At 37.6% G+C, this 24,266-nt stretch overlaps 1 protein-coding gene across 22 annotated transcripts in view; it reads left to right on the forward strand.

Moving 5' to 3' along the window:
• Macrod2 (mono-ADP ribosylhydrolase 2) overlaps positions 1-24,266 on the forward strand; it is a 1,857,339-nt gene that overhangs the window by 58,614 nt on the left and 1,774,459 nt on the right. For 21 of the 22 annotated variants that reach the window (XR_013108847.1, XR_013108848.1, XM_076929849.1 and 18 more), the window contains exon 3: positions 569-676. Coding sequence is in view for 20 of the 22 variants with exons in the window: in XM_076929849.1 (XP_076785964.1) it covers positions 569-676 (108 nt within the window). In the remaining 2 variants the exon portion in view is untranslated. Of the gene's footprint in view, positions 1-568; positions 677-1,619; positions 1,649-24,266 lie in introns of those variants that run through there. The other variant, XM_076929867.1, reaches the window with a different exon arrangement.

Genomic DNA, 24,266 nt, shown 5'->3' on the forward strand with positions numbered 1-24,266 from the left:
CAGGATATTGTTCAAAGCTACTAAAAATACCTAACTGACCACTGTTATAGACAGTGCATTTATATTGAAAATAGAATATAAAGAGTGACTAAACCACACCCCTGGTACTTAAATGCATTTGAGATTTTCCTTTGTAATCCAGTGGCTCATATTGGCTCTTATGGTTGTTCTGATTAGAAAACAGTTGGTTAGTACTGGGAGAAATGGCTCAGTGAGTAAAAACTCTTGCTTTTGCAACATGAGGACCTGAATCTGAATACCCAGAACCCACATAAATAATTAGACCTGAGTACCTGGAAGCCCAGTGCCCTATGGAAATATGGAAGCAGAGACAAGAGAATATGCAGAAGCTGTGGTCCAGTTAGCTTGACACATGCAGTGAAAGGGGACCCTGTTTCAAAACAAGGTTGAAGATGAGAATAGATAGCTCAGGTGGTCCTGTGACCTCCACACTTGCCCCATGGCACACTAATGCATCTCCCAACACGAGCTTACAGATGAATATGCACAGGAAGTCATTGATTAAATTAGGAATATTTTTATTAATAAGTATCTCTTTTTATTACAGAGGAAAATACTCAGGAAGCACCACAGATGAAGAAAAGCTTGAGTGAAAAGGTTTCTCTGTACAGAGGTGACATCACTCTGCTGGAGGTGGATGCAATCGTCAATGCTGGTGAGTGGTTCACGTTGCTGCATTTTCTTTGCTGTGTCTTTACAATCTTAAAACATTTTCTGTACTGCTTTGGTATAGAAATATTTTTCTTTGTGATTGAAAGTATTGAGGATTTATTTTTTTGTATCCAATTAAAAGCACTGGAGTACAGGAGAAGTAACACACTGTTGTAAAAAGCTCTTCAGAAAGAATTTTAGTAGCTAAATGATGACTGGTTTCATGCTTGTGTAATGAGAAGTAGCAGTTCACAAGCTTTTCTTTTCTCTTGTATAAGTTTTAAAGATAAAGTTAGATTATGTCAGCCAAAAGGAAAATGTGGAGAAATTATTTCTCTGATTTCAAAATCTCACTTGTTTGTAAGTTTTTATTTTATTATTTAAAAGTTTTTACAAAAGTACTACCAGCATTCTAGTTTGCTACCAGTATTCTAGTTGCTGCTTTTTCTTCCTGTTAACATAACATTGAATTTCCCTTGTTTACTTGATAGTGACAATGTCTTTTCTTGGATTCTGTTAACTGTGTACTTTTGTTCTTTCCCACAAAGCACATAATGGTACCCTTTTTATTTGTTGTTGCACCATATAATGGCTTGACTTTGTGCTTATAAGAAATATTCAAACTGTATGTATGTTAAATTGACTTTATGCAGTTGAATTTATCATGCCTCTAATAACATATTCTGCACCAAGGACATGATACAGTAAAGTGATTTGGCTCTAGTTTTAAAATAATTTATCCAATAAATAAATTAAAATATTTATTGGGTAATCTTCATTGACATAAAGTATTGTTAATCAGAAAACACACGCTTAACTTATTATTTTTCTCTTGCTTATTTTATCTTGCCTTTTCCTGTATATGTAGGATTCTCATAGATATTTCATAGTGCACATGATTATGATGAATTCATTTGGAGACAAGAATCAACTTTGTTCCCTTCTAGCTGTCTGGCTGTGATGATTGTAATTTGGCCGTGCTCACAAAGGCTGGCTCCTCAGGTACTTCCTGGGTGGATGGGCAAAAAAATACCAAATGTACAGGTAACATCTCTATTTACAGCTCTGTGCTGTAAATCTGGTTGGCCTGGTATGAACAGAGAGGCACAGCTGTTAGCTTTCTGGTGTATAAGGAAACATGACAGAACACTCCAGAGCCACCTTTAGAGAAAGGTAGGGCTTCCAGTCAAGGTGGCAGAGCTACCCGTCATTACTTTGTACTAGACTGCCAATGTTCTTTTGTGACCACGTTAATATTTTGAAACAACTGATCTTTATAGTTCTGAATAGAAGGATTCGATATTTTAAACTTCTTAATTTAGTATCTGTTGAAATTTCTTAAACTTGCTTAAATGCTACCTGAGACAAGCTTCTCTTTATTCTTCCTTCTAGGAAGCTGATATGTGTGCTTTAATTAGAGAGGTTGTGAAGGCATCATGTTAGTTGGCAGGGAACTAGAGTCTAAATCAACTAGAGTTGGTTTAGAGTCAGGCAGACATAGGTTCCAGTTGTCATACTTAGAACTGGTTTATTTTTAAATATTAGTTTGAAGTAATTATAATAAATTTCAGGAAAAGAAAGAAATCTATAAAAGATAGAGTTCTATGTAACATTTCCCAAGATTCCAGTAATGGTAGTATCACGTAATCTATACTATAATATGAGACCTAGGAAATTGATATTTTTAGTCTTAGCAGTATTGATGGAAATATCTTTGGCATTGCAAAAAAGAGTCTATCTTTCCATTGAATTTTGTCTGGACAAGGCAAACTCTACTCTTGATCAAGATCACTGGAAGAGCAAACAAACTGAGACAGGAAGTGCACTTGGTTTTTATTCTAAGGAAGATGGTGACTGAGTCTTTCCCCCATGTAGTCTAACCTCACAGTCTATTCACTTGGCTAGTCTGAAAAGGATTGATGCACAGAAAATGAAGGAGGAAGGGATCCATGCTTCAATAAGAAAAGGGACACTACTCCAGGCCATCAGATTTCCATAATAGAGTACTGGCCTTCATGCAAACAAGTTTTTACTGAGTAAGGAGGGTTAAAACATCTGCATGAAACTCTTAAAAGGAGAGGGAAATGAAATTTTAACTCTTCGTCCTAACACAAGTTTTATAGTATTCAATAGGAGAAACTCTCGTTTGGTATTTCTTACAGTTACTGAGGATTACATTCAGCATTTGAGCATCTAGTAAACACTTTACCAGTGAGGTACACCTGTGGTCTGGGAAATTGATTCTTATATACTGTAACTATCTAAACTATAGACTTAGTTTCTACTATTTGATAGTGTTAAGTACTTACTACCATTTGTAAGTGCACACATAGGTGTAGTTTTATCCCATGTATAGATTCATGCAACCATCACCACAATTCAGATCCAGAACCATTTTAATAAGAAAAATAGTTTCATTCTATTTTACAGCTTTCTATGCACTTTGTTAATTGCTTCCCTTTTTTGTGAGTTTTAGTTTGATGCCATCCTCTTGTTTCTTTTCCCTTTTGTTGCCAAGAAAGTGAAAGTAGAACTGGAGAGTAGAATGATGTCCTGTAGAGAGTGAGGCTTAGCCATGAAGGGAATGGAAGGTTGTTGATCAGAGGGACTTTTTCTGATCCACAGGAGAAATAGATTTGAGGTCTGTGGCACAGCTGCATGATTATAAGCAATAATACTGTATATCTTCATAAAGAAGAGAAATGCTAAATGTTTCACTGTAAAAGTGGTAAGTAAGCAAGGGTTTTAAGATTAGCTTACCTCTATGAATCTATATTTCAAACATCAAAATATCATACAATTCCTTATGTATGCATGTAGTTATGTATTATTAAAAGCAACATGATAAATAAAATGTTATATGAGAGTAATATAATCTATACTGCATGTACTCTTTTGGATTGACTTTTCTCTCTAAACAAAACGTCCATTAGAGCTATCCATATTGTTGTTTTTTCCCTTGTACCGATAGTAGTCCTTCTGTTTTTCTCCTTTTGGTGGTATATATAGATTTAGAAGAGATTTTAGCCATTCACCCATTAATGGCCACTTTGGTTTTCTTTAGCACTTTTACTCTTAACAATAAAGTTTCTAAGAACTATGAGTATATTCAATGAGTGTTCAAGTTTCTGTGTGACTACAGGTTTCTGTTTCTGTGATATAAACAACCACATGTGTTATGATAAATGCCTGCTTAATTAGGTATGAAACTGCAATTTTCTATGCTGTCTGTATTATTTTGCATTTTCCTAGCATTGTTTAAGGAATGCAATTTTTTTTTTACTAGTATTTGGTGTTAGAATTATTTTATTTTATTTGACTAGGCATATACTGGTATCTTATATTTTAATTTGCATTTTTCAAGAATTAACCATGTTGAATACCCTTCCATATGTAGTTATTGGCCTGCATATCCCATCTTAGATGGCTCTCAGAACCATCTTAAGATCTTTGTGGAAATTGGGCATCCTGATTTTTAAGGTTCTGTCCTAAATGATATCTGATATTTATTAAAGTATAATCAGCTGTGACCCAGCTTTTCACCAGCATTTCTTGGATTCTTAGGCTTCCATTGAAACCATCTCATCAGTAGTTACCATAACCTCTTCTTTTTCTTCTTATTCTTGATTCTGTAAACTCCTTCTGGTCCTTCTTTTCTTTTTTTAAATTTTGGTGCAGCGTGTGTGTGTGTGTGTGAGTATGTGTGTGTACACACACCTATGTATGTGCAGGTGTGAGTATGCATGAGTGGGTGTTCAGTCTAGAGCTTCCTGCCAGGCATCTTCTGTTTTGTTCACCTTATATTTTGAGGCAGGGTCTTTCTCTGACCCCAAAGCTCAGTAACTGGGCTATACTAACTGGCCAACAAGCCTTCCCAGTACTGCACATGCTTGCCTCTCTCCCACCCCCATCCTTAAAAAAACACCTATTGATATAGTGTGAACACAATTATTTGTACCTTGCCTCTTCTCAGTCATGCAGTGAAGGTTATATTTGCTCTCCTGTTTTAGCATAATTTTCTGAGTTTTATTTTGAGAGAGGTTTGGAGATGTATCCATAAATCTTCAGCTTCCTGACTTCCTTCTTTCTGTCATATTATTAAAAAACAAAACTTTGCCCTGGGAGATGAGTGCCCTTGCCGGATTTCTGAAGATTTTATTGAAAAAAGATTATATTTTCATGATCATTTTCTGCTCTAAAATATGCTTCTGGTAAATTCCTGGTGACTCCAATTGCTTCCTTACCACACTGCCTTCTTTTTGTCAGGCCTTAGCCTCCATGCAGATCTAGCTCAATTTTCCCCTGACCTTCCAAATTTCCATACACAAATTGTGGGTATATCAGGAATGTTGACTGTTACTGGGTTACAACAAGCAAACCCATCATCTTACTGTAGTATCACATAAGATGATCTGTGTATAATGACTAGATTCAAGTACAATCTTATGCTAAGCCGATTGACCAAGTAATCAGTTTTGCTGTTGGCTAGATCTTGGGAGAAAATACAGACATATAATTTATGGTTAAGTGTTAGACACTAGACACTAGAGACAATTCTACTGGATCCACAGATACAGAAAGTTATTCTATATGAGATATAATTTAAACTTACTTGTAGGTTGCTTGCTATGTAATAAAAATAGGATAGTGCTCCAACCATAAATGAGATGGCTTTAGCCAAAGATTAATGTTCATTAGTACAATAAAGTGAGGTTTGTGCCTCCTCTCCAGCTTCTAAGGAATGATGCATTTATTTAGTTGATCATAGACTTTTGGACTCAGATGAGTCATGATTTTCTGTATGTTTTTTTGACATCCTGGATTTGGAAACTTTGGAAAACTATTCAATAATTCTTAGCATCTATTTGTTTTTAATGGTTAGAAAAAGGGCATACTGTAAGACCTGCTTCATAGAGCTGTTGTGAAAATACAAAGACAATGAAAATTGAGAGAAAAAATGCTTCATACATTACCAATTCTATAAAGCCACAGTCATAGAAATGGTAGCAGATTATATTGCTTACCTCAAAAGTCAAAAAAGTGACTTATGTTCTAGATCTTTTAAAATCTGATAGGTAAATTTATAGTCAACTAAAAGTATATATTCTGTGTCTCATGGTTTCAGGTATTACAGTGTTTTACTTGAGTTATTTCCAAGATATACCATCAAATTCTGAAACTCTGAAATAAGAAATGTGGTTGTTTTAAATTATTTTTTATGCATGTCCAACATGTGCAGCACATGTGTACCTGGTATCAGAGAAGGCCAGCAAAGGGGGCTTGGATCCACCAAAACTAAGGGAGTTGGTTGTAAGCTATAGTGTGGTTGCTAGGTATTAAACCTGTGCCCTCTACAAGAAGAAAAAAAGTGTTCTTAACTGCTTAACTGCTAAGCTATGTGGTATGTTAAACCATCTTTTTTTTCATTGTCCTTATTTACATCTCAACATGTTTCTTATCTGGTCACAGTGCTTCTTTGTTTTTATAATTTTTATTGTTTTTCTCTTAAGAAATTTGTGGAATCTTAATAAATGTTAAATCCTCCAAATAGTTTAAAGATGATTCTCAGGAGAAGATAATTGCTACAGACTAGATAGATAGATGGCTGCTAAGGAATTTCCCTCTGAGTTTTATTCTGTTTCTAATCATCACTATCTCTACTTTTGAGAATCTCTTAGAGTTAAATAGTACACAGTCTTTGTATTAGTCATGTTTTCTAGAGGAACTGAATGAATGCAATGATTATATATTGAAAGGGGGAATTATTAGATTGCCTGACACAGTGTGTGATGATCTGAGTGGTCTAGTAGTAGCTGGCTATAAACTGGTGAGTCCAAGAATCTGAGAGCTGCCCAGTCCATGAGACTGAGTATTTCAGTAGTCAGTCTGAGTCTATTGTTGAAGGCCTGGGGATTCTTGGCGAGCCTCTGATCTTCATTGGAAGACTAAAGAACCTATTTGCACTTGCCCTTTGGCAAGTGGTCCATCCACTGTGGAAATTTCCCTTTACCATTATCCTTCAGGGTTATCCTAGATAAAGACTGGGATGCTGCAACTGTCTGCTTTTGGGTGGTGTCTGCATAGTATGCAGAACCATTTGTAAGCTATGCCTGAGTTTTCTCTGACTCATTTACCTGATCACAGACCATATCCACGAGGTGATAGATGCATGCTTTGGAGCAAAAGGAATAGCAGCAGGAGTAGGAATTCTATGCCATTTGGGTAACTTTCTCATATAACTTACTTGTGCCCTCTGAACCTGCACTTGCCTGAACATATATGTGCCTCTTCATTTAATACTGGCTTGCTAGTTTGCATGTGTTGCTTCATGGCTTGGTGGATCTGATAATACCCAACTTACAATGAGAAGCTCAGCTGGTATGGTAACTTGACAGCTCATTGTCAGGCATTCAGTTTTCATTAAAGCCCAATCATAAGTTAAGAGCTGTCTCTCAACCAGAAGTAGTTGTCTTTAGACAACGGTAGGGCCTTGATTCAAACTCACAAGGGCTTCCATTGTGATTCAGCTATGGAGGCCTGTCAAAATCTCCAAACAGCAGTTTTGTCTGCTACTTCCACAACAGATAGGTTTGCAAGACTGGATCTTAGGGCCCAAGTAGCAGAGTAAACTGCACAGGAGCTTGGATATGTTGAAGAGCTGTTTCCTGTTCTGGGCCTCTCTCAAAACTGGTATGTTTCCAAGTCAATTGTAATTAAGCCAAGTGAAGAATGCATTGCTTCCCGTGTCCTATAGGCTCGCTGTACATTGTGTTTCTTTCTTAGTAGGAAAGCAGGTACAGCCACTTCGTATTTTACCTTGTAGGAATTATCTCAACATGCCTGACACCACTGGACTCCTAGAAATTTCACTGATGTAGAAAGCTATTGAATTTTGGTTGAATTTATTTCCCATCCTGTGATATGCAAATGCTTTACCAAGGAGCTCATAGTCATTACTACTTTCTGCTTATTTGGTCCAATCAATTTGTAATATTAATAATAAAATGGACTGGCATCAAGCTTTGTGGAAGAAAAAAAGGGATCAGGATTCCTGTGAACCAAGTATTGACACATGGCTGCAGTATTACTATAGGTTTGAGGTAAAGCCATAAAGATGTACTCCTGTCCTTGACAGCTGAAAGCAAAATACTTCTTGGTTCTTATTGAAAGGTATAAAGAGAAAAGCACTTGTGAAATCAATAGCTGCATCCTGGGTTCCAGGAGACATGTCAGTCTGCTCAATAGGAAACCACATCTGGTATAGCAGCAGCAATTGGAGTTGCTACTTGATTAACATTTTGTACTGCTGTCTTTTATGACCCATTTTTTTTCCTGCACAGGCCTAATAGCAGAATTACAGGGGTATGTGGTAGGAACAACCACTGTGTGCCTTTCAGGTCCTTCAAGGCACTAATTTCTGTATTCCTTCCAGGGAAGTGACACAGGTTTGGGTTCGCTATCTTCTCTCATGGAGGCAGCTCCAGTGATTTCTGTTTGTTCTCTTTAACCATAATGGTTCTCATTCCATAGAAGGAGAGCTAGTGTGGAGATTCTGCCAATTCTTTTTTTTTTTCATTTTTTTATTTTATATTTTATTTACATTTCAGATGCCATCCCCTTTCCCAATTTCCCCTCCCTAGAAAACCCCTATCCCATGCTCCCTTTTCCTTTTTGCTTTTATATAATTTTTTAAAAAAGTGTTATTCAAAGGCTTTATACGTTTGGTAATGCTCAATCAGAAGTGTAACCCAATACCCAATCTATATATATAAACTATCTTTGACTGGTGGAGACACGTGGACATCTGCCTCCATGCCCCCCTCTCTTTCTCTCTCTCTCATCACCTTGCTTCTCCTCTCCTTCATCTTCTCCTCTCCTTACTCCATCTCTTCCTCTCGGTACTCCTTCCCCCTTAGCTCCTCCTACATATCACCCTTCCTGTTAAAATAAAACTTTTCTCTCAAAATACAATTAGAGCATAATTATTCCTATTTGTACCAGTGAGGTACAAGATAGTCCTAATACCCAGTCCATCATTTTGTTGACTAACCAGAACCTCTGTCGTCTCTCCTAACTAAAACACTTAGTTTTGAACCTGGCTTTTTTCTTGGCTTAGAATAAATGTCAGCTGAAAACCTTCCACTCAGATCTTTTCTCTCAAAGTAAATAGCCAGGATTGGCTATGAGACTATAGGTCTTCAACCCCGTCAGAAATCTAGAATGACTGAGTTAACTAAAATTATGGGAAGCATAAAGCATAGCTTCTAAAACTTAGCCAATTTCTTATTGATATAAAAATGAGATGAATATTGGTACTCTCATGGGCATTGTGCCTGTATAACACATTTAAAAATACAAGGCTTAGACCCAGTCCTTTAACTTTTTTAACAGATTTGAGATGGTTAGCCTGTGAGTTAAGGGACTATAGCAAATTCATGGCTTGGAGTTTATTGTTAGGATGTTCTCTATGTTTTATTTAGAAGTAGCTGAGAGGAGTTAACAGACAACAGTCCAGGTTACCTTACATGGATAGTTGGTTTTCAAAACGTCAGAAGTCCACAGAATTGACGTTACAAACATTTCTATATTAATGTTCATTTTGATTAGAGACCTGTCTGCTCCTGACAGCTTCCTGTCTTGGATTCTAAGAAGAAATTGAGCATCCTTGGAGTTACTCCAGTTGTGCAGAGACAGCCACAAGGCAAGAATTGCCTCTTTCCATCTACAGACAAATTACTGTCCAGAAAAGGACACACTTGTAGAATAGTCGACTGATTATATCTGCCTAGACAGAGTAATCAGCCCTTAATAATTCTGCATCACTAAGGTCTGTCAGATGATTCTGGGCCAGAAGGCTGAGGATTTGATGCTCTAACGTTCTGTAGTATAGGCGCTGTCCAGGTGTTCAGTGGTCTCTATAGATTCTGCCAATTCTTAAGTGTAACTGTCCCAATTGTATGTTCTGGGACTGGGAAAGTAACCACCAGATGCATTCGGTGACCCACAGGACCCACTGGGCCCACTGTGAAGCAGATTTTTACTAAAACTTTATTGATCATCTGACTCCATAAGCCCATCTGTGAACCAGAGTCATAATTCTATCTGGAGTCACCTGGAATCAGTACCAATTCAGAGGCATTGTGCAGTGACCTCCCTTTCCCCTCGCTGCCAAGCTTTATTATTTTTTTTAACCCCAAGAACAGTTATGCTATTAAAGGAACATATATTCCTCTAGGAAGTGGAACTTTGGGGAAGGAAAACTCCTTGGTACTCCCTCAAGGGGACCTGCTCTGCCTTTCTCTCAAGGAGTTTTCTGTCTGCACACTGGCTCAAGTCTGCAAATGGAGGGCTGCGATTCTCTTATTAAGATTCCAGGAAGCCGTTTATGTATTTGTTCAGGAATTGTATGTAACAGGACATCTACTTGTAGCAATTTTAAGAATTGTCAAGTAGGGAAAGTAGAGGTAGATTTTATTGAGTTTTACAGAAGCTGGTATTCACCTAGACAAAAGGCAAAGATAACTAGTAACCATTTGATGCAAATTAGTTTTTAAAAATATATTTCAAATCACATTTTCCTGCCCCTTTATTCCTCATTGCCTCATTCCCACTTTACTTTCAGAAGGCTTGTATTGTTACCTTTGGGACAGAAGGGAAGATTTTATCTATAGATTTTATTGGTACTAGTAGTAACCAATTTGGTGATGGTGTCAGGGGAGTTGGTGAGACTGGAATTCTTTGGGGCCTGGGGAGCAACTGGTGCTGAGTGTTTCTTAACTGAAAAATACAAGTTACTCAGTTTCTTAAAAAAAAAAGTTTATTTGTATGTTCAGTGAGCTGGGGCTTGTGCCACAGTGTGCATGTAGAGACAAGAGGACAACCTGCAGGAGGTGACTTTCTCCTTCTGCCAGGTGGGTTCTGGCTATGAAACACAGGTCATCAGCCTCAGTGGCAGCTACCTTTATGCACTGAGCCATCTAGCCATATTGGGCAAATGATGTACATGCCTACAAGTGTGTGTGTGTGTATGTTTGTAAACTAATGGCTGATGTCAGGACTCTTCATCACTTTTCTACATTATCATTGAGGCATGTTTCTCAAGGAAGGTCAGAGCTCACTTACACAGCTTGCCTCACTGCTCAGTTTGCTCTTTGGATCCCCTGTCCCTGCCTTCCAGAGTGGGAACTATAGGTGAGCCACCATGCTCAACATATTTACTTGTGTTCTCAAGGTCCATACTCAAGTCTTCTTACTTGAAGGACAAGCACTTTAGCCAACTCCCCAAGCTCCTGTGGCCTGGTATTTTATGAGTCCTAGAAGTAGTTTAAAGCTTGCATGCATTCTTGCTTAGAGTATACCATACCTTTGGCTTAATTTTTTTATTTTAATAATTATATAATGAGATAGAATTGTTGTAAAGTTTTATTAATTTTAACAAAAGAATGGATTTATGTGTTTATATAAATCCATATATATGACATATGTGTGTCTTCTAAGTTTGTCTACTCAACAGCCTCCAAAGCAATCTTGTTGAGAGGTGGTAGTTTTAACAAGGGATTAGGACTGTCTGGAATAGATTCATGCTGTTATCAAGAGACTCATTTGGCATGTCCTAGAGATGCCCCACCTGCCCACCATCGATTTCGGTTCTCTTCCTCCTGCTCTCTCTACACCTGATTCCCACCACCCTGTTCCCCTCTCCATTTCTTGTCATCCAGTTCCCTCCTTCCATCCACCTCCAGTATCTATTTTATTTCCCTTTCAGAGAAATGTTTAAGCATCTTCCCTTGAACCCCCTTTTAGCTTCTTTGGGTCTTTGGACTATAGCATGGTTATCCTGTACTTTATATATCTAATATCCACTTATAAGTGAGTATATACCATTCATGTCCCTTTTGGTCTGGGTTACCTCAGTCAGGATGATATTGTCTAATTACATCCATTTACGTGCAAAACTCATGATGTCCTTATTTTTAATAGCTGAGTATTATTAGAGTATATAAATGAACCAAATTTTTTATCCATGCTTCAGTTGAGGGACATCTGGGTTGTTTTCAGTTTCTGGCAATTACAAATAATAAAGCTGCTATGAACATCGTTAAGCAAGTATCCTTGTAAGATGGAGCATCTTTTGGGTATATGCCCAAGAGTGGTATAGCTGAGTTTTGAGGTAGGACTATTCTTAATTTTCTGAGAAACCACCAAATTGTTTTGCAGAGTGTTTTTACAAGTTTGCACTCCCAAGCAACAATGGAAGAGTATTCCCCTCATTCCATATCCTCTCCAGTATGTGCTTCCTGTTGAGTTTTTGATTTTAGCATTCTGATGGGTATAAGGTGGAATGTTAGAGTAGTTTTGATTTGCATTTCCCTATGACTAAGAACACTGAACATTTTAAAAGTGTTTCTTGGTCATTAGATTCCTCTCTTAAAAATTCTCTGTTTAGTTCTCTACCCCATTTTTGATTGGGTTATTTGGATTGTTGATATCTAACTTCTTGAGTTCTTTATCTATTTTGGATATTAGCCCTCTGTCAGATGTAGGGTTGATGAATATTTTTTTGAATCCGTAGGCTGTTGTTTTGTCTTATTGACCATGTCCTTTGCTTTACAGACACTTTCAGTTTCATGAAGTCCCATTTATTAGTTATTGGTCTTAGTGCCTGAGCTATGGGTATTCTGTTGAGAAAGTTGTCTCCTGTACCAATGAGGTCAAGGCTGTTCCCTACATTCTGTTCTATTAGATTTCGTGTATCTGGTTTTACATTGAGGTCTTTGATCCACTTGGACTTGGTTGTAGTGAGAATGGGTTACTGATTAAGAGTGAGTTTGGCTTACTGGCTTTCAATTCTCTACTCTTGACCTCTTTATATAGTGTCTCTTGCATATTATAAAATAGCAAGGAGATCTTTCTCAGATCTTGTAATTTTGAATTTCCAGAATTGTGAGAAATACATTTCTATTTGTTATAAGTTACTGAGGCTCAAGTTTTCTATTACGAGAGAGTAAGAGATCTGAGTTGGAAATAAAGTTTTCTGCTAACAAGTATTGCACTGAGGTGTGATTACTGTCACTGAAAAATTTCCCCTGGAGTGCTGGAGAGATGACTCAGTGGTTAAGAGCACTGGTTGCTCTTTTGGAAGACTGGGTTCTATTCCCAGTACCTATCTATGTGTGACTCAACAATCACTAGTAACTCTAGTTCCAGAAGACCCAATACACTTTTCTGGCCTCCACAGACACTGCATATATATGGTACATTGGCAAACATGGAGGCAAACACCCATACACATATAATATTTTTTAAGAGGAAGAAAGTCTGCCCTATTTATTTTCCTTCATTATTTGTAACTTATGTGGAGCCACTATTTTTTGACCCACAGAATTGGATGATTATTTCTGCTTTCTCAGCTGAATAAAATTATACCACTTGATTACTTAATTTTTCTGAAATACATCCATAGTTTATATGCATAGAGGAGGAAAATATGAAGAGCTTTGAAATGCAGTCTCCAGTTCATATAAAAATTAGGATCTATGAATAGCAGCTAAGGAAGGCAGTGCATCAGTAGCATGGCACCTTATATTTCATGGTGTGTGACCCACTAAATTTGGGGATCTTCAGAGGAACTTTCTGATTTTTTATTAACTTTGTGTTTAGTGAAAAACCCTTACATGAAGTATTGTTATTTGTAGCTCAAATTTGGTGCTTTTTGATTGCCAATGGCTGATAAAATTTAGAGTTATATAAGGAACAGTATGGCCATTTTGGAAGAAAGGAAGGATAGTATATTCACTGTCTTCTCAAATTTACCTTGATTTGTAGGATCACAGTATTTGGTTTATAAATAAAGATAGATTTAAATTCCTTATTTTGACAAACTATCAGTACAAATGCAATGATCTTTTCATCATTCATTTCAGTTTTAGAACCTTGAAAAAGCACTTACGGTATATGATGCCCTCATCTTCTTCTGATCTTTAGTGAGGTTTGATTTACTTTGTAAACTTTATGATACAGTACATTTCTGTTGTATCCAAAATTCAATTAGAGAAGCATTTTTAAAAACTTGGATTAAGAACAGAATAATGCATCAGAGAATTATGTTTAAATGAGTGTATAAGTAGAGGGATGCTGACTAGACCAGCTACACCATTCCTTATACACGGCTTGTTAATGTGCAATCAGTCACTGGAGTTGCCATGAATTTGGTTCTTAATGAACATGTGGAGCAAGAGGATGAATCCCAGTCCAAAGTGGATCTGACAGCTTATCAGACCATTGCACTGATCGCTAATCCATTTTGTTTGGCAACTTAATTTATCACACAGTTAGAGTTTTCATCCCATGGGTTTCTAGGTGGAAATTAATTCAGAATCATGTCTGGCACTGCTGGGTTGAAAAGCCCATGCTAAGCATTGTAAGGACACTTAGAAATACGTATTTAAAATGAATAAACCATGTTTCTCTTATTATTCTACTTGTGTATAATTCTCCTCTAAAAATATTTGGATAATACTGGTGTTTAATGGTATAATTATGACACTGAACTAAGTTTTATTTGTTCATGTAAGAAGTTTTGCTTAATAGCCTATTAGTTTTAATTTCATTGGTGAAAAAATTACAGAAAGTCTGTAAGATAGTCTTGTGACCATAATTCTGTCTTGACTTATAATGAAATTGGTAGTCTTTAGCACATTTTGTGGCATCCATTTCAGAAATAATGACTTGAAGAACATTCTCTAAAGCTAATAACTTTATATCTTTTGAGTGTTTACAAATTTTCTAAATAGGCTCATTATTTTACTGAAAAAACATTGATTAAAGTAGTATTTTCTGGGAGTAAGAAAGAATGTTCTCCTGCCGTTTAGTTTACATTCTGACTTTGGGATTCACAAAGATGAGTTTCATTAAATGGACTTGGCTGAGGACCTGACTCCGTTTAAAATAACTTTGGAATGAGAAACACATTTTCTTTACTTTTTGAAGACTTGATTTATAGTGCATAAAAGTTAAATTGAATATTGATCCTTGAAAAGCAAATGTGTCCTGTAAAAAATGACAGAACGGAGGAACCCAACAGAAGATGGTAGAGTGACTGATGTCAGCAGCCAGGATTGGCACCTCCCTGTATGTCATTCTCTCTGGGCATCTGCAGCTTAGAGAAGATGTCAGGGGTGAAGTGTGAGGAGAGATTACTTGCACACTGGCATGAAGTGTTACATTTTATAAGAAGATTGAAGAAAGCTGGTAACAAATCACTTCTAAGAAGAAATTTGAGAAATGAAGAATGGGGTACAAGATCAATAAGATCTATGATATAACTCTAGGATAGGACACAAGGGGAGTTTTATAATTTCTCAAACCCTGAAGCACCTTCAAAAGAGTTTAAAGTCAGTGAAAAATAATCGAGATGACAGAAATTCACAAAGAGGCATGATGCTGTCATTGATTGGATATGTCTGCTAAATTGTGGCTATCATTCTTATGACCATGCTTATTAAAGCAATCTCTCCATAATCTAAAGGGGCTCAGGGGTGAATCCTCCTGCTATAATTTCCAACCCCCCTTTGATTCTTAGGCACTTTTACCCAGAACATAGTATAGACTTACAACCTCTCATTGAAGAAATTGGGCTTTCTCATTTACTTTTCAAGGGCAGTGGTCATCAGGTCCAGTACTAGCCTTGGGAACTGAGCCAAAAGGAAAATTGTGTAAGTGAGTACTCCAAGAGCAATACCTGCATCAGAGTTTGACTGCATCAGAATCAGAGGCTGCTGCCACTGGTAGATAGAATCATGACTATAGGAATGAAGGAGGGGATCTCCCAAACACAGCCATCGTGCTTTACATAATTTAAAAAAAAAAAAAACTACTGACTATAACTTTTTAGTAATTGATCGAGTATCTATTATGCAAAGATATTGTCCTTGAACTTACTTTATAGACAAGGCTAGCCTCAAGTTCAGAGATCTGCCTGCTTCTGAGTCCCCAAGTGCTGTGATTAAAGGTCTGCACCGCCACCACCACTTGGCCTTTGAGCATTTGGTTTTTCAATTAGCTTTTAGCTCAAAAAAGAAACTTTTAATATAAAAACTACTTTGGAGCCCAATAGAAACACCTCCCTGAAAAAGCAATGTATTCAGCAGTTAGAAGATCATATTGGTTTTAATTCTACTTCAAATAGTATTAGGAGTTTAAGAGTAAAATTGAGGTTTTTATATAGTATTTCATTGTTATATAATATGTTGCTGCATGGTAATAACTGAGGAAAAAACCAACAAAATAGCTAAAAATAGAAATGCATGAATTGCAGTGATTCTACATTTTCCTTAAGAAACTCAAGATCTAATAAGTTTATGTGTCTGTTGGAATTACTGAGCATACAAGCATTATCCTTCAGGCACAGGTCTCCATGGTAGTGAGCCAATATGTGTATATGTAGATAGCTGGTCCCTGTGTGGAGAGATGGCCCAGTCTGCTTTCCTTGTGATTGATGATGAAATCTGAGAATCTGGAGGGTCTGATTTAATAGGATGGCATGACAGCGGCTTGCTAGCATGGCAGGTCTTGTCCTGTTGGAGATGATAGACTTGAGGCAGTGAACTATTTTAAGTTTTGCAAACTGAGGCCTCCACCCTCAAAAGTGAACAGTTAACCTAAAGGATTTTGTCTTCTCTACTCTTATTAAAGCACTGTTACCCAAATGACGTATTCATCCCTCTGTGGTGAGTTTTCTGAGGGTGGAGGCTGCTACCTGTTTAGGAATCCCAACACATTGTGTTGTAACCCAGAGTTGGCACTTAGGTGTTTGTGGAATTCATAAATAAATTGTTTCCAATAATCAAGGCTTTTGGTTATTTTGGTTAGAATGGTAATAAATAGAATCATACATGTAAGATTTTCTACTTCTATTAGTTTAGCAGAACTCTCCTAATTTGTATATTTACTTAGTTTTCTTGCATTGATTTAGTATGCATCTCTCTCTCACTCTCTCTATGCTTGTGTGCATGTGTGTATGTGTGCGTGTATACACTTGTGCACGTGTATGTAGGCACATGTATGACTTGCAGCAGTTGCTTCTCCTTTGCTAATACCATGTGGGTCATGGGGATTGAACTAAGGTCATTAGGTTTCATGATAAATACCTTTACTCTCTGAGCCACCTCATTGGTCCTAATATACTATTATGGTTTGTTCATTTGTTTTTTTGAGATAAGGTCTCATTTTGTGGTGTAGACTGGCCTTTAGTTCTTGGTTCTTCTGCCTTATCTCCTTAGTGCCAGGACTATAGAGGAATATGCTACCTTGCTAAGTGGTCTCATTATTTATCAAAGCAATATTTCCCCTTTTTCTTTAATAGATTTTAGAAGCATGAACAATATAAACATAATACAGTAGGAAAAGATTATTGATTACCTTTTAGCATGTGTCTCTAGGCAATTATATTATTTGCATTTCTTATGATTAAAGATCTGGCCTGATTTATTATGCCAAGTTTTCACTTAGCATCAACATGTTTTCACATAGCTGTATGCAACTTATAACTGTGGTTTTGACTGGTTAATGGTATACTCGTTGCTCCCCATTTGGCCCGTGCCCTCCTTTATCTCTATAGTAAATTTTCACTTGGCTTTCATGTTTCTGCTTAGCTTGCCAAGCGTCCCTCATTTCTGGTGAGTTTTATGATCCTAGTGCTTTTGCATTTACATTTGCTACAGAATTCTTGATATAATCTTTTCAATTTTATGAACATCGTGACAAATGAGGTACATCTGAGCATGGATTATATAACCCTGTATCCTTATCCTGATGCCAACTCTTTGGCAGTCACATAGTAGGCAGTGTGCTTGCAGGGCGTAGATGTCATTGTGAAGTCTAGATGTCACTGGAAGAACAAATGAGGCTTGCTTTCTGGGTTTAAAATTTAAAACATAGCAACAGAGACATGGTAGTGGTAGATATCATGCTCTCTCTGCCTTCCCTTACTGTGTTTGCTTTGTTTCCTTTTGTCTTGATTTGATTTACTCTCTCACTCAGTGGCTCAGGCTATCCTAGAGCTCACTCCTGCCTTGGTCTCCTGAGTACTATGGTGACAGAATTTGCATCACATCTAGCTTGAACTCTTTTAGAGCTGTGCATGTGGTGCTAGGAAAGTCCGGATGACAGCGACCAGGTTTTTACAGTCTCAGCTTTTTACGTCTTACTAGTTTTCAGAAATAATAAGCTGAGGAGTACTAATACATTTATAGCACTTAATTTTTCTTAGTAAAATATTTTCTAAAAGTTTCTTTTCATTCCTACAAACACTGTTTTCCTCGGCCACTTCTATTTAGTGACTTGAAATTTTTACCAAATTGTATATGTTTGTGTTGTGGGCAGAATTCCAAGATGTTCCTCAAGAGTGCCTATATTTCTTCCTTCTGTGTACAGACTCCTAGAAGCCACTGGAATGATATACTTGATAACTTTATTCCCATGGTTAGTTTATGTCATATGGCATTTAAGAAAGGAAGATAAACTTTCTACTACACCCCTTAGAGGTTAAGATTGTGTTAGTCCTTGGAAGGCAGGTTTCTCTATACTATTAACTATATAAATGTGAGCCAGTGGATAAGTATTGTTTGAAGGCCAACTCTGTGACTGTTTGGTATATGTCAAAAAGTGAGTACATTATCAATCATATGCTATATTTGATATATGTGTATATATAAATACATATGCCTGTTCATCTTAAAGTTGTTCTGCTATGAGTTTTACTTGTATAAAATTTTGCTTTTTAATTTTCCTTTTAGTTAAAAATTATATTTCTTCTGTGTGGTTGCATTCATGCATGTACGTTGTGACCGTCAGACGACATGTGGGGATGTGCTCTCTGCTCCTACCGTTTGGACACTGGAATCAAACTCAGGCTTGGTAGCAGGTTCACATGCTGAGCCATCTTCCTATCCCCTGCTTATAATTTTTGAGACAAAGTCTTATGTAGCCCAAGCTAGCCTTGAGCTCAGCATCCTTGCTTTAGTCTTTTGCATGCTGAGATTATAGTGACACCCACAATGCCCACCAAGATTCTACAGTTTTATAGATTTGAGTCTGCTGATCTTTTTGAAAACTGATTTCTAGTATTTGCTTATTTTTTAAAGATAGGGTTTCAGTTTATAGCCCAGAATGTACAGGATGTCACTATGTAGCCCAAGATGGCCTCAAATTGGTGGTGATTCTATTGCCCCAGCCTCCCAAGTCCTAGGATTCCAGGTGCGAGCCCCAACTCTGAAGTTTTAGAGTGCAGCAGACAGGGTTCCATGTGTAGGACTCTGAAGATTTGAGTATGTGGTTAAAAAATGGAGTCTTGGGCTCTGTCACTGAAGTCTTAATACTGACTCTGCTGCTGCTCAGCTAAGGAGAGACAGGAAAAATCTTCTTTTGGAAAACTTCAGGACTTCTGACTTCCAAAGTTCCCCGTTTGACGTCTCAGTGGGAATGAACAATCTGATCCTTTAACATGGCACCTCAGTGGAGGAGGGCATCCTGTAACACTACCATCACCCTCATTTTACTCGGTTGCTTGAGGAGATAGGGTCCTCCAGACTTTGTGGTTTATCCCAATCTTCTTCCAACGTCTCTGGAAGCCATAGATGTAGTTGATGGCATGTCCGTATCAGTGCTGTTCTGGGCTAACATGGATTTCTATAAGAGGCACCTATAAAAACAAACAGTTTTAGTTTTCATCCATGAGTCCAATATCAGACTCAAAAGCACTGCCATTGCTGCTTGCTATAACTCCATGTTATTGATCATGGTTGATGCTTCATGCATTTCTGTAACATTCCGAGACTGATGTTAAGAAAGCTCTTAGAAAAGGAAATACTTGTAATGATGTACCATCTGGTCTTTTAACTTATAAAGTTAAGGACCTGCTGCAACCTTGTTAGCTTTGCCTCTCATCTGGCCCTTTATGTTAAGAAAAATCTTCAGTGTTAGACTTGAAAGTATATGTATTCATTTTTTTTGCTTGGCTTAATAAAAAGTTTTAGGTTTTAGATAAGTAAAAACTAGCAGTTCTGATGAATTTAAGACATTATTTTGATTTCTATAATATAAATGTATGATATATTGTTCAAATATGATATCATTTCTGTGAGAGCTTAACTTCAGCTTTGAGATAGTGTGAAAATGAGAAAACCCTAATTATGATTCTGTCGGGAGCATGTAGTCATGTATAGATTAGCAAGTTAAATGCTTCTGTCATATGCTATCATAATTTTAAACACTGAAAAGGACTGAAAGGAAACCAAGGACAGACACTTGACATTACAAACCAGGGCCTAGCCCTACTGTGGGGAGGTAGCATACTCAGGAACACACAGGCCACATGTAGCCGAACCCCAGGCCTCCTGACACTTGTGTTCTTTGGTTTCTGTTCTGTGTGCAAATTTACCATATTTGATAATTCTGTAGACATGTGATGTGTGCTTCATAATAAGAAATTAATACTTTGTAGGGCTGGATTCGTGGGAAGATACTGTGTAAATTTGGTTTTGTCATTGAATATCTTGGTTTCTCTATCTATAGTGATTGAGAGTTTTGCTGGGTATAGTAGTGTGGGCTGGCATTTGTGTTCTCTTAGGGTCTGTATGATATCACTCCAGGGTATCACTTTTGGGTTTTATAGTTTCTGGTGAGAAGTCTGGTGTAATTCTTATAGGTCTGCCTTTATGTGTTACTTGACCTTTTTCCCTTACTGCTTTTAGTATTTCTTCTTTGTTTTGTGCATTTGATTTTTTGATTATTATGTGACTGGAGGAATTTCTTTTCTGGTCTAGTCTGTTTGGAGTTCTGTAGGCTTCTTGTATATTCATGGACATCTCTGTCTTTAGGTTAGGGAAATTTTCCTCTATAATTTTGTTGAAGATATTTACTGGCCCTTTAAGTTGGGAATCTTCACTCTCATCTATACCTATTATCCTTAGGTTTGGTCTTCCCATTGTTTCCTGGATTTCCTGGATATTTTGTGCTAAGAACTTTTTGCATTTTGTGTTTTCTTTGACAGTTGTGTCAATATTTTCTATGGTATCTTCTGCACCTGAGATTCTCTCTTCTATCTCTTGTATTCTGTTGGTGATGCTTGTGTCTATGACTCCTGATTTCTTTTCTAGGTTTTCTATCTCCAGGATAGTCTCCCTTTGTGATTTCTTTATTGTTTCTACTTCCATTTTTAGGTACTGGAAAATTTTGTTTAATTCCTTCACCTGTTTGGTTGTGTTTTCTTGCAATTCTTTAAGGGATTTTTGTTTTCCCTTTAAGGGCTTCTACCTGTTTTCACTTGTTCTCTTGTATTTCTTTAAGGGAGTTGTTTATGTCCTTCTTAAAGTCCTCTATAATCATCATGAGAAGTGATTTTAATTCTGAATCCTGCTTTGTCCAGGACTTGCTATGGTGGGAGAACTGTGTTCTGATGATGACAGGTAACTTTGGTTTCTGTTGCTTATGTTCTTGCACTTGCCTTTCACCATCTTGTTAACTCTAGTGCTACCTGCACTCACTGTCTCTGACTGGAGCCTATGTTTCCAGTTATCTTGCTTGTGTCAGAACTCCTCAGAGTCCAGATGTCTCTGTGATCCTGTGATCCTGAGCTCCTGGGTGGAAGAGCTCCTGGGACTCAGGCTTCCTCTGGGATCCTGAAATCCTGCTGCTCTTGAGTGCAGTGGCTCCTCCACTGCTCTGAGTGCAGTGGTTTGTGTATGTTCAGCATGTGTATGTGCTGCATTCTTAGCCTCCCCACAGCTTCTTTGGAAGAGGCATTAATACCTTTTAATAAAGAAATATTTATCTTTTATTTGCATGGAAATATTTTAGTTGTTAAATTTCTTTAATTTTATGTCATCCAGTTTATGCCTTAAACATATACTTTTATATTTTTATTTCTTTTATATTGGAAATATGAAGCTGGTATCAAAATTACTTCAATTACTGCCTGTTTTAAACTTGGATTTCATTATAATTTAAGCACATGAATGAATGAATCCTTTCCCCCTTCACTTCTTCCCATTGTATAAGTGAAATATTTTCTATGATATAAATAGTGTTGCATAGGCCATGTAGTATTGTCTTCAGTAACTTGAGAAAGTTATAACTCTGTTGTTTTTGTCTACTTTAAGAAATTTGCAAGTAATATAACAGTCTTCATGCTTACAATTATTGCAATAGTTTAAATTTGGATTCTCTCTGTTTCATTTCTTTTCAGTAAAGATAACTCATCATCTCTAATTCTTACCTTCTTCATACTTGACATGGAGATATTAAGAGATTTAGAGCTGTTGTTTAGATCAAGTCTGACAAAGCATGTATCCAGGGAACAAGTTTTATAAACAGAGACTGTAGAATGACTGTGTCTGGGGCAGCAGCAGGGAAGTGTTCCTGAAACGTTATTCTTGTTGGCCACTGTCCTATTCAGCCCCCTTATATTCTGTATCAATTTTCAGTCCTTTTCCCCTTATTCCACAGACAGGGAACTGTCTCACTGGAAGAGATTTGTTCCAAGGTCCTCAGGAGTGAGCCACTTAGAGCATGTTAATTTCCCGTGAGAAAACATGAGATGAGCTGCTCAGCTCTCACGGATGTCAGGACACATGCTGAAAATTTTCCTTCTGGCCAGGATCCTTCTCTGATCCTGGGAACAGCACATATTTGGACAGAACAAATACATGGGTGGAAACTTGTGTAGAAATTACGTACAGCTATTTAATAATCTCATCTGTTCATTTTTCACCTCTGTAGTTTCACTCCTCTATCACAGGTTCCTGCAGTGGTCTGATTCTGTGTGATTTTTGGCTATGATCTTTCTTTTCTCGTTCAACTTTCTTTGTTCAAAGAACCCCATCATTGCTAGTATTGCAGCAGCTTGGCACCAGCTCTCTCTTTCCCTAACAACTTTATAGTCTCTTTCAGTTACTCGTTGATAGAGAATCTTTGTTTCCTCCGTAAACCATCCTATGAAAGTTTTCTAAAACAGTAGGATTAAAAAACAAAGCAAACAAGCAAAGCAAAAATTTGAGTCAGAAGAGAAGGTAGCAAGTATTCATCAGTGGCTGAGAAGGGCGACAGTCCCAGCTGCCGACTGCACTGCCAAGTCTGGTCAGTGGTGTCCGGTATTTGTGGCAGGTCTATGATTAAGCAAGAGAGGGAAAAAAGAGGAGATGAGGAAGAAAAGGATGTTATAAAGAGGATGTTGTCTTTGTTTGCTTCTATGGCTGTGATAAACACCATGTCTAAAACAAGCTTGAGGAGAAAAAGGGTTTATTTGGCTTATGTATCCTGAATCACAGTCCACCAAGGGAAACGAAGGCAGGACCTCAAACTGGGCAGGAATCTGGAGGCAGGATCTGATGCTTACTGGTTTGGTCCTCATGGTATGTTCAGGTGCTTTCTTACAATACACAGGACCATCAGCCTTGGTTGGTAGCACCCACAGTGAGTTGGTAGCACCTCTCTATCTAACATCTTTCATTAACAAGAAAATGCCCCACAGGCCATTCTTATTGAGGTGTTTTCTCAATTGAGGCTTCCTCTTCCATGATGGCCCTAGCTTGTGTCAGTTGGAAAACACCTAAACAGTGCAGCTATGTAATGTAAGAGATGAAATGTTATGTCTGTGGGTGACAGAGGTATAATTGCCTCAAATTTATTACAGATTAGCAGTTGCCTGGAAGGGCACTTAGCTTTCTACAGTAGTATCTAAAACATATCTTCCTCCCAGAGAACTTTAACTTTCTTACTACTTTTACACATATACAATTTTTGAGAAAAGTAAGAGATACATTTTAGTTTCATCTTTTTTTCCTTTTTGTCTTGCATTTTGCTCTCTTTGTTCCAGAAAGCAAACAACAATCCTTATAGTATGGTTTGTTTCTATCATTTGTATGATCTGAACATACACTCCATTTGAGGTCTTCTGCATGTGTAGCTGAGATGTGGTCACAACAGAACATTTATTGAACGTTCTTTGAGGCAAGCACCAGACTGTTTGTTCACTTCATTAAAAAAAAAAATTATTGGTTGTTTTATTTATTTACATTTAAAATGTTATCCTTCTTCCTGGTTTCCCCTCCAGAAACCCCCTATCCCATTCCCACTTCCACTTGCTTCTAAGAGGGTGCTCCCCCACCTACCACCTCCTGCCTCACTGCCCTAGCATTCCCCTAAGGTATGGCAGAATCTTCACAGAACCCAGGGCCTCCCCTCCCACTGATGGCAGATAAGGCAATCCTCTGCTACATATGCAGATGGAGCCGTGGGTCCCTCCATGTGTATTCTTTTGTTTGTGGTTTAGTCCCTGGGAGCTGTGGAGAGTCTGGTTGATTAATATTGTTGTTCTTCTTATGAGGTAGCAAAAGCCTTTAGCTCCTTCAATTTTTCCCCTAATTCCTCCATTGGTGTCCCTGTGCTCAGTCCAATGGTTGGCTTCAAGCATCTGCATCTGTATTGGTAAGGCTCTGGTAGAGCCTCTCAGGAGACAGCTATACCAGGCTTCTGTCAGCAAGTACTTCTTGGCATCAGCAATAGTGTCTGTGTTTGGTGTCTGCATGTGGCATAAA

This window comes from Arvicanthis niloticus, chromosome 2, assembly GCF_011762505.2.
Source record: "Arvicanthis niloticus isolate mArvNil1 chromosome 2, mArvNil1.pat.X, whole genome shotgun sequence".
Lineage (NCBI taxonomy): Eukaryota > Metazoa > Chordata > Mammalia > Rodentia > Muridae > Arvicanthis > Arvicanthis niloticus.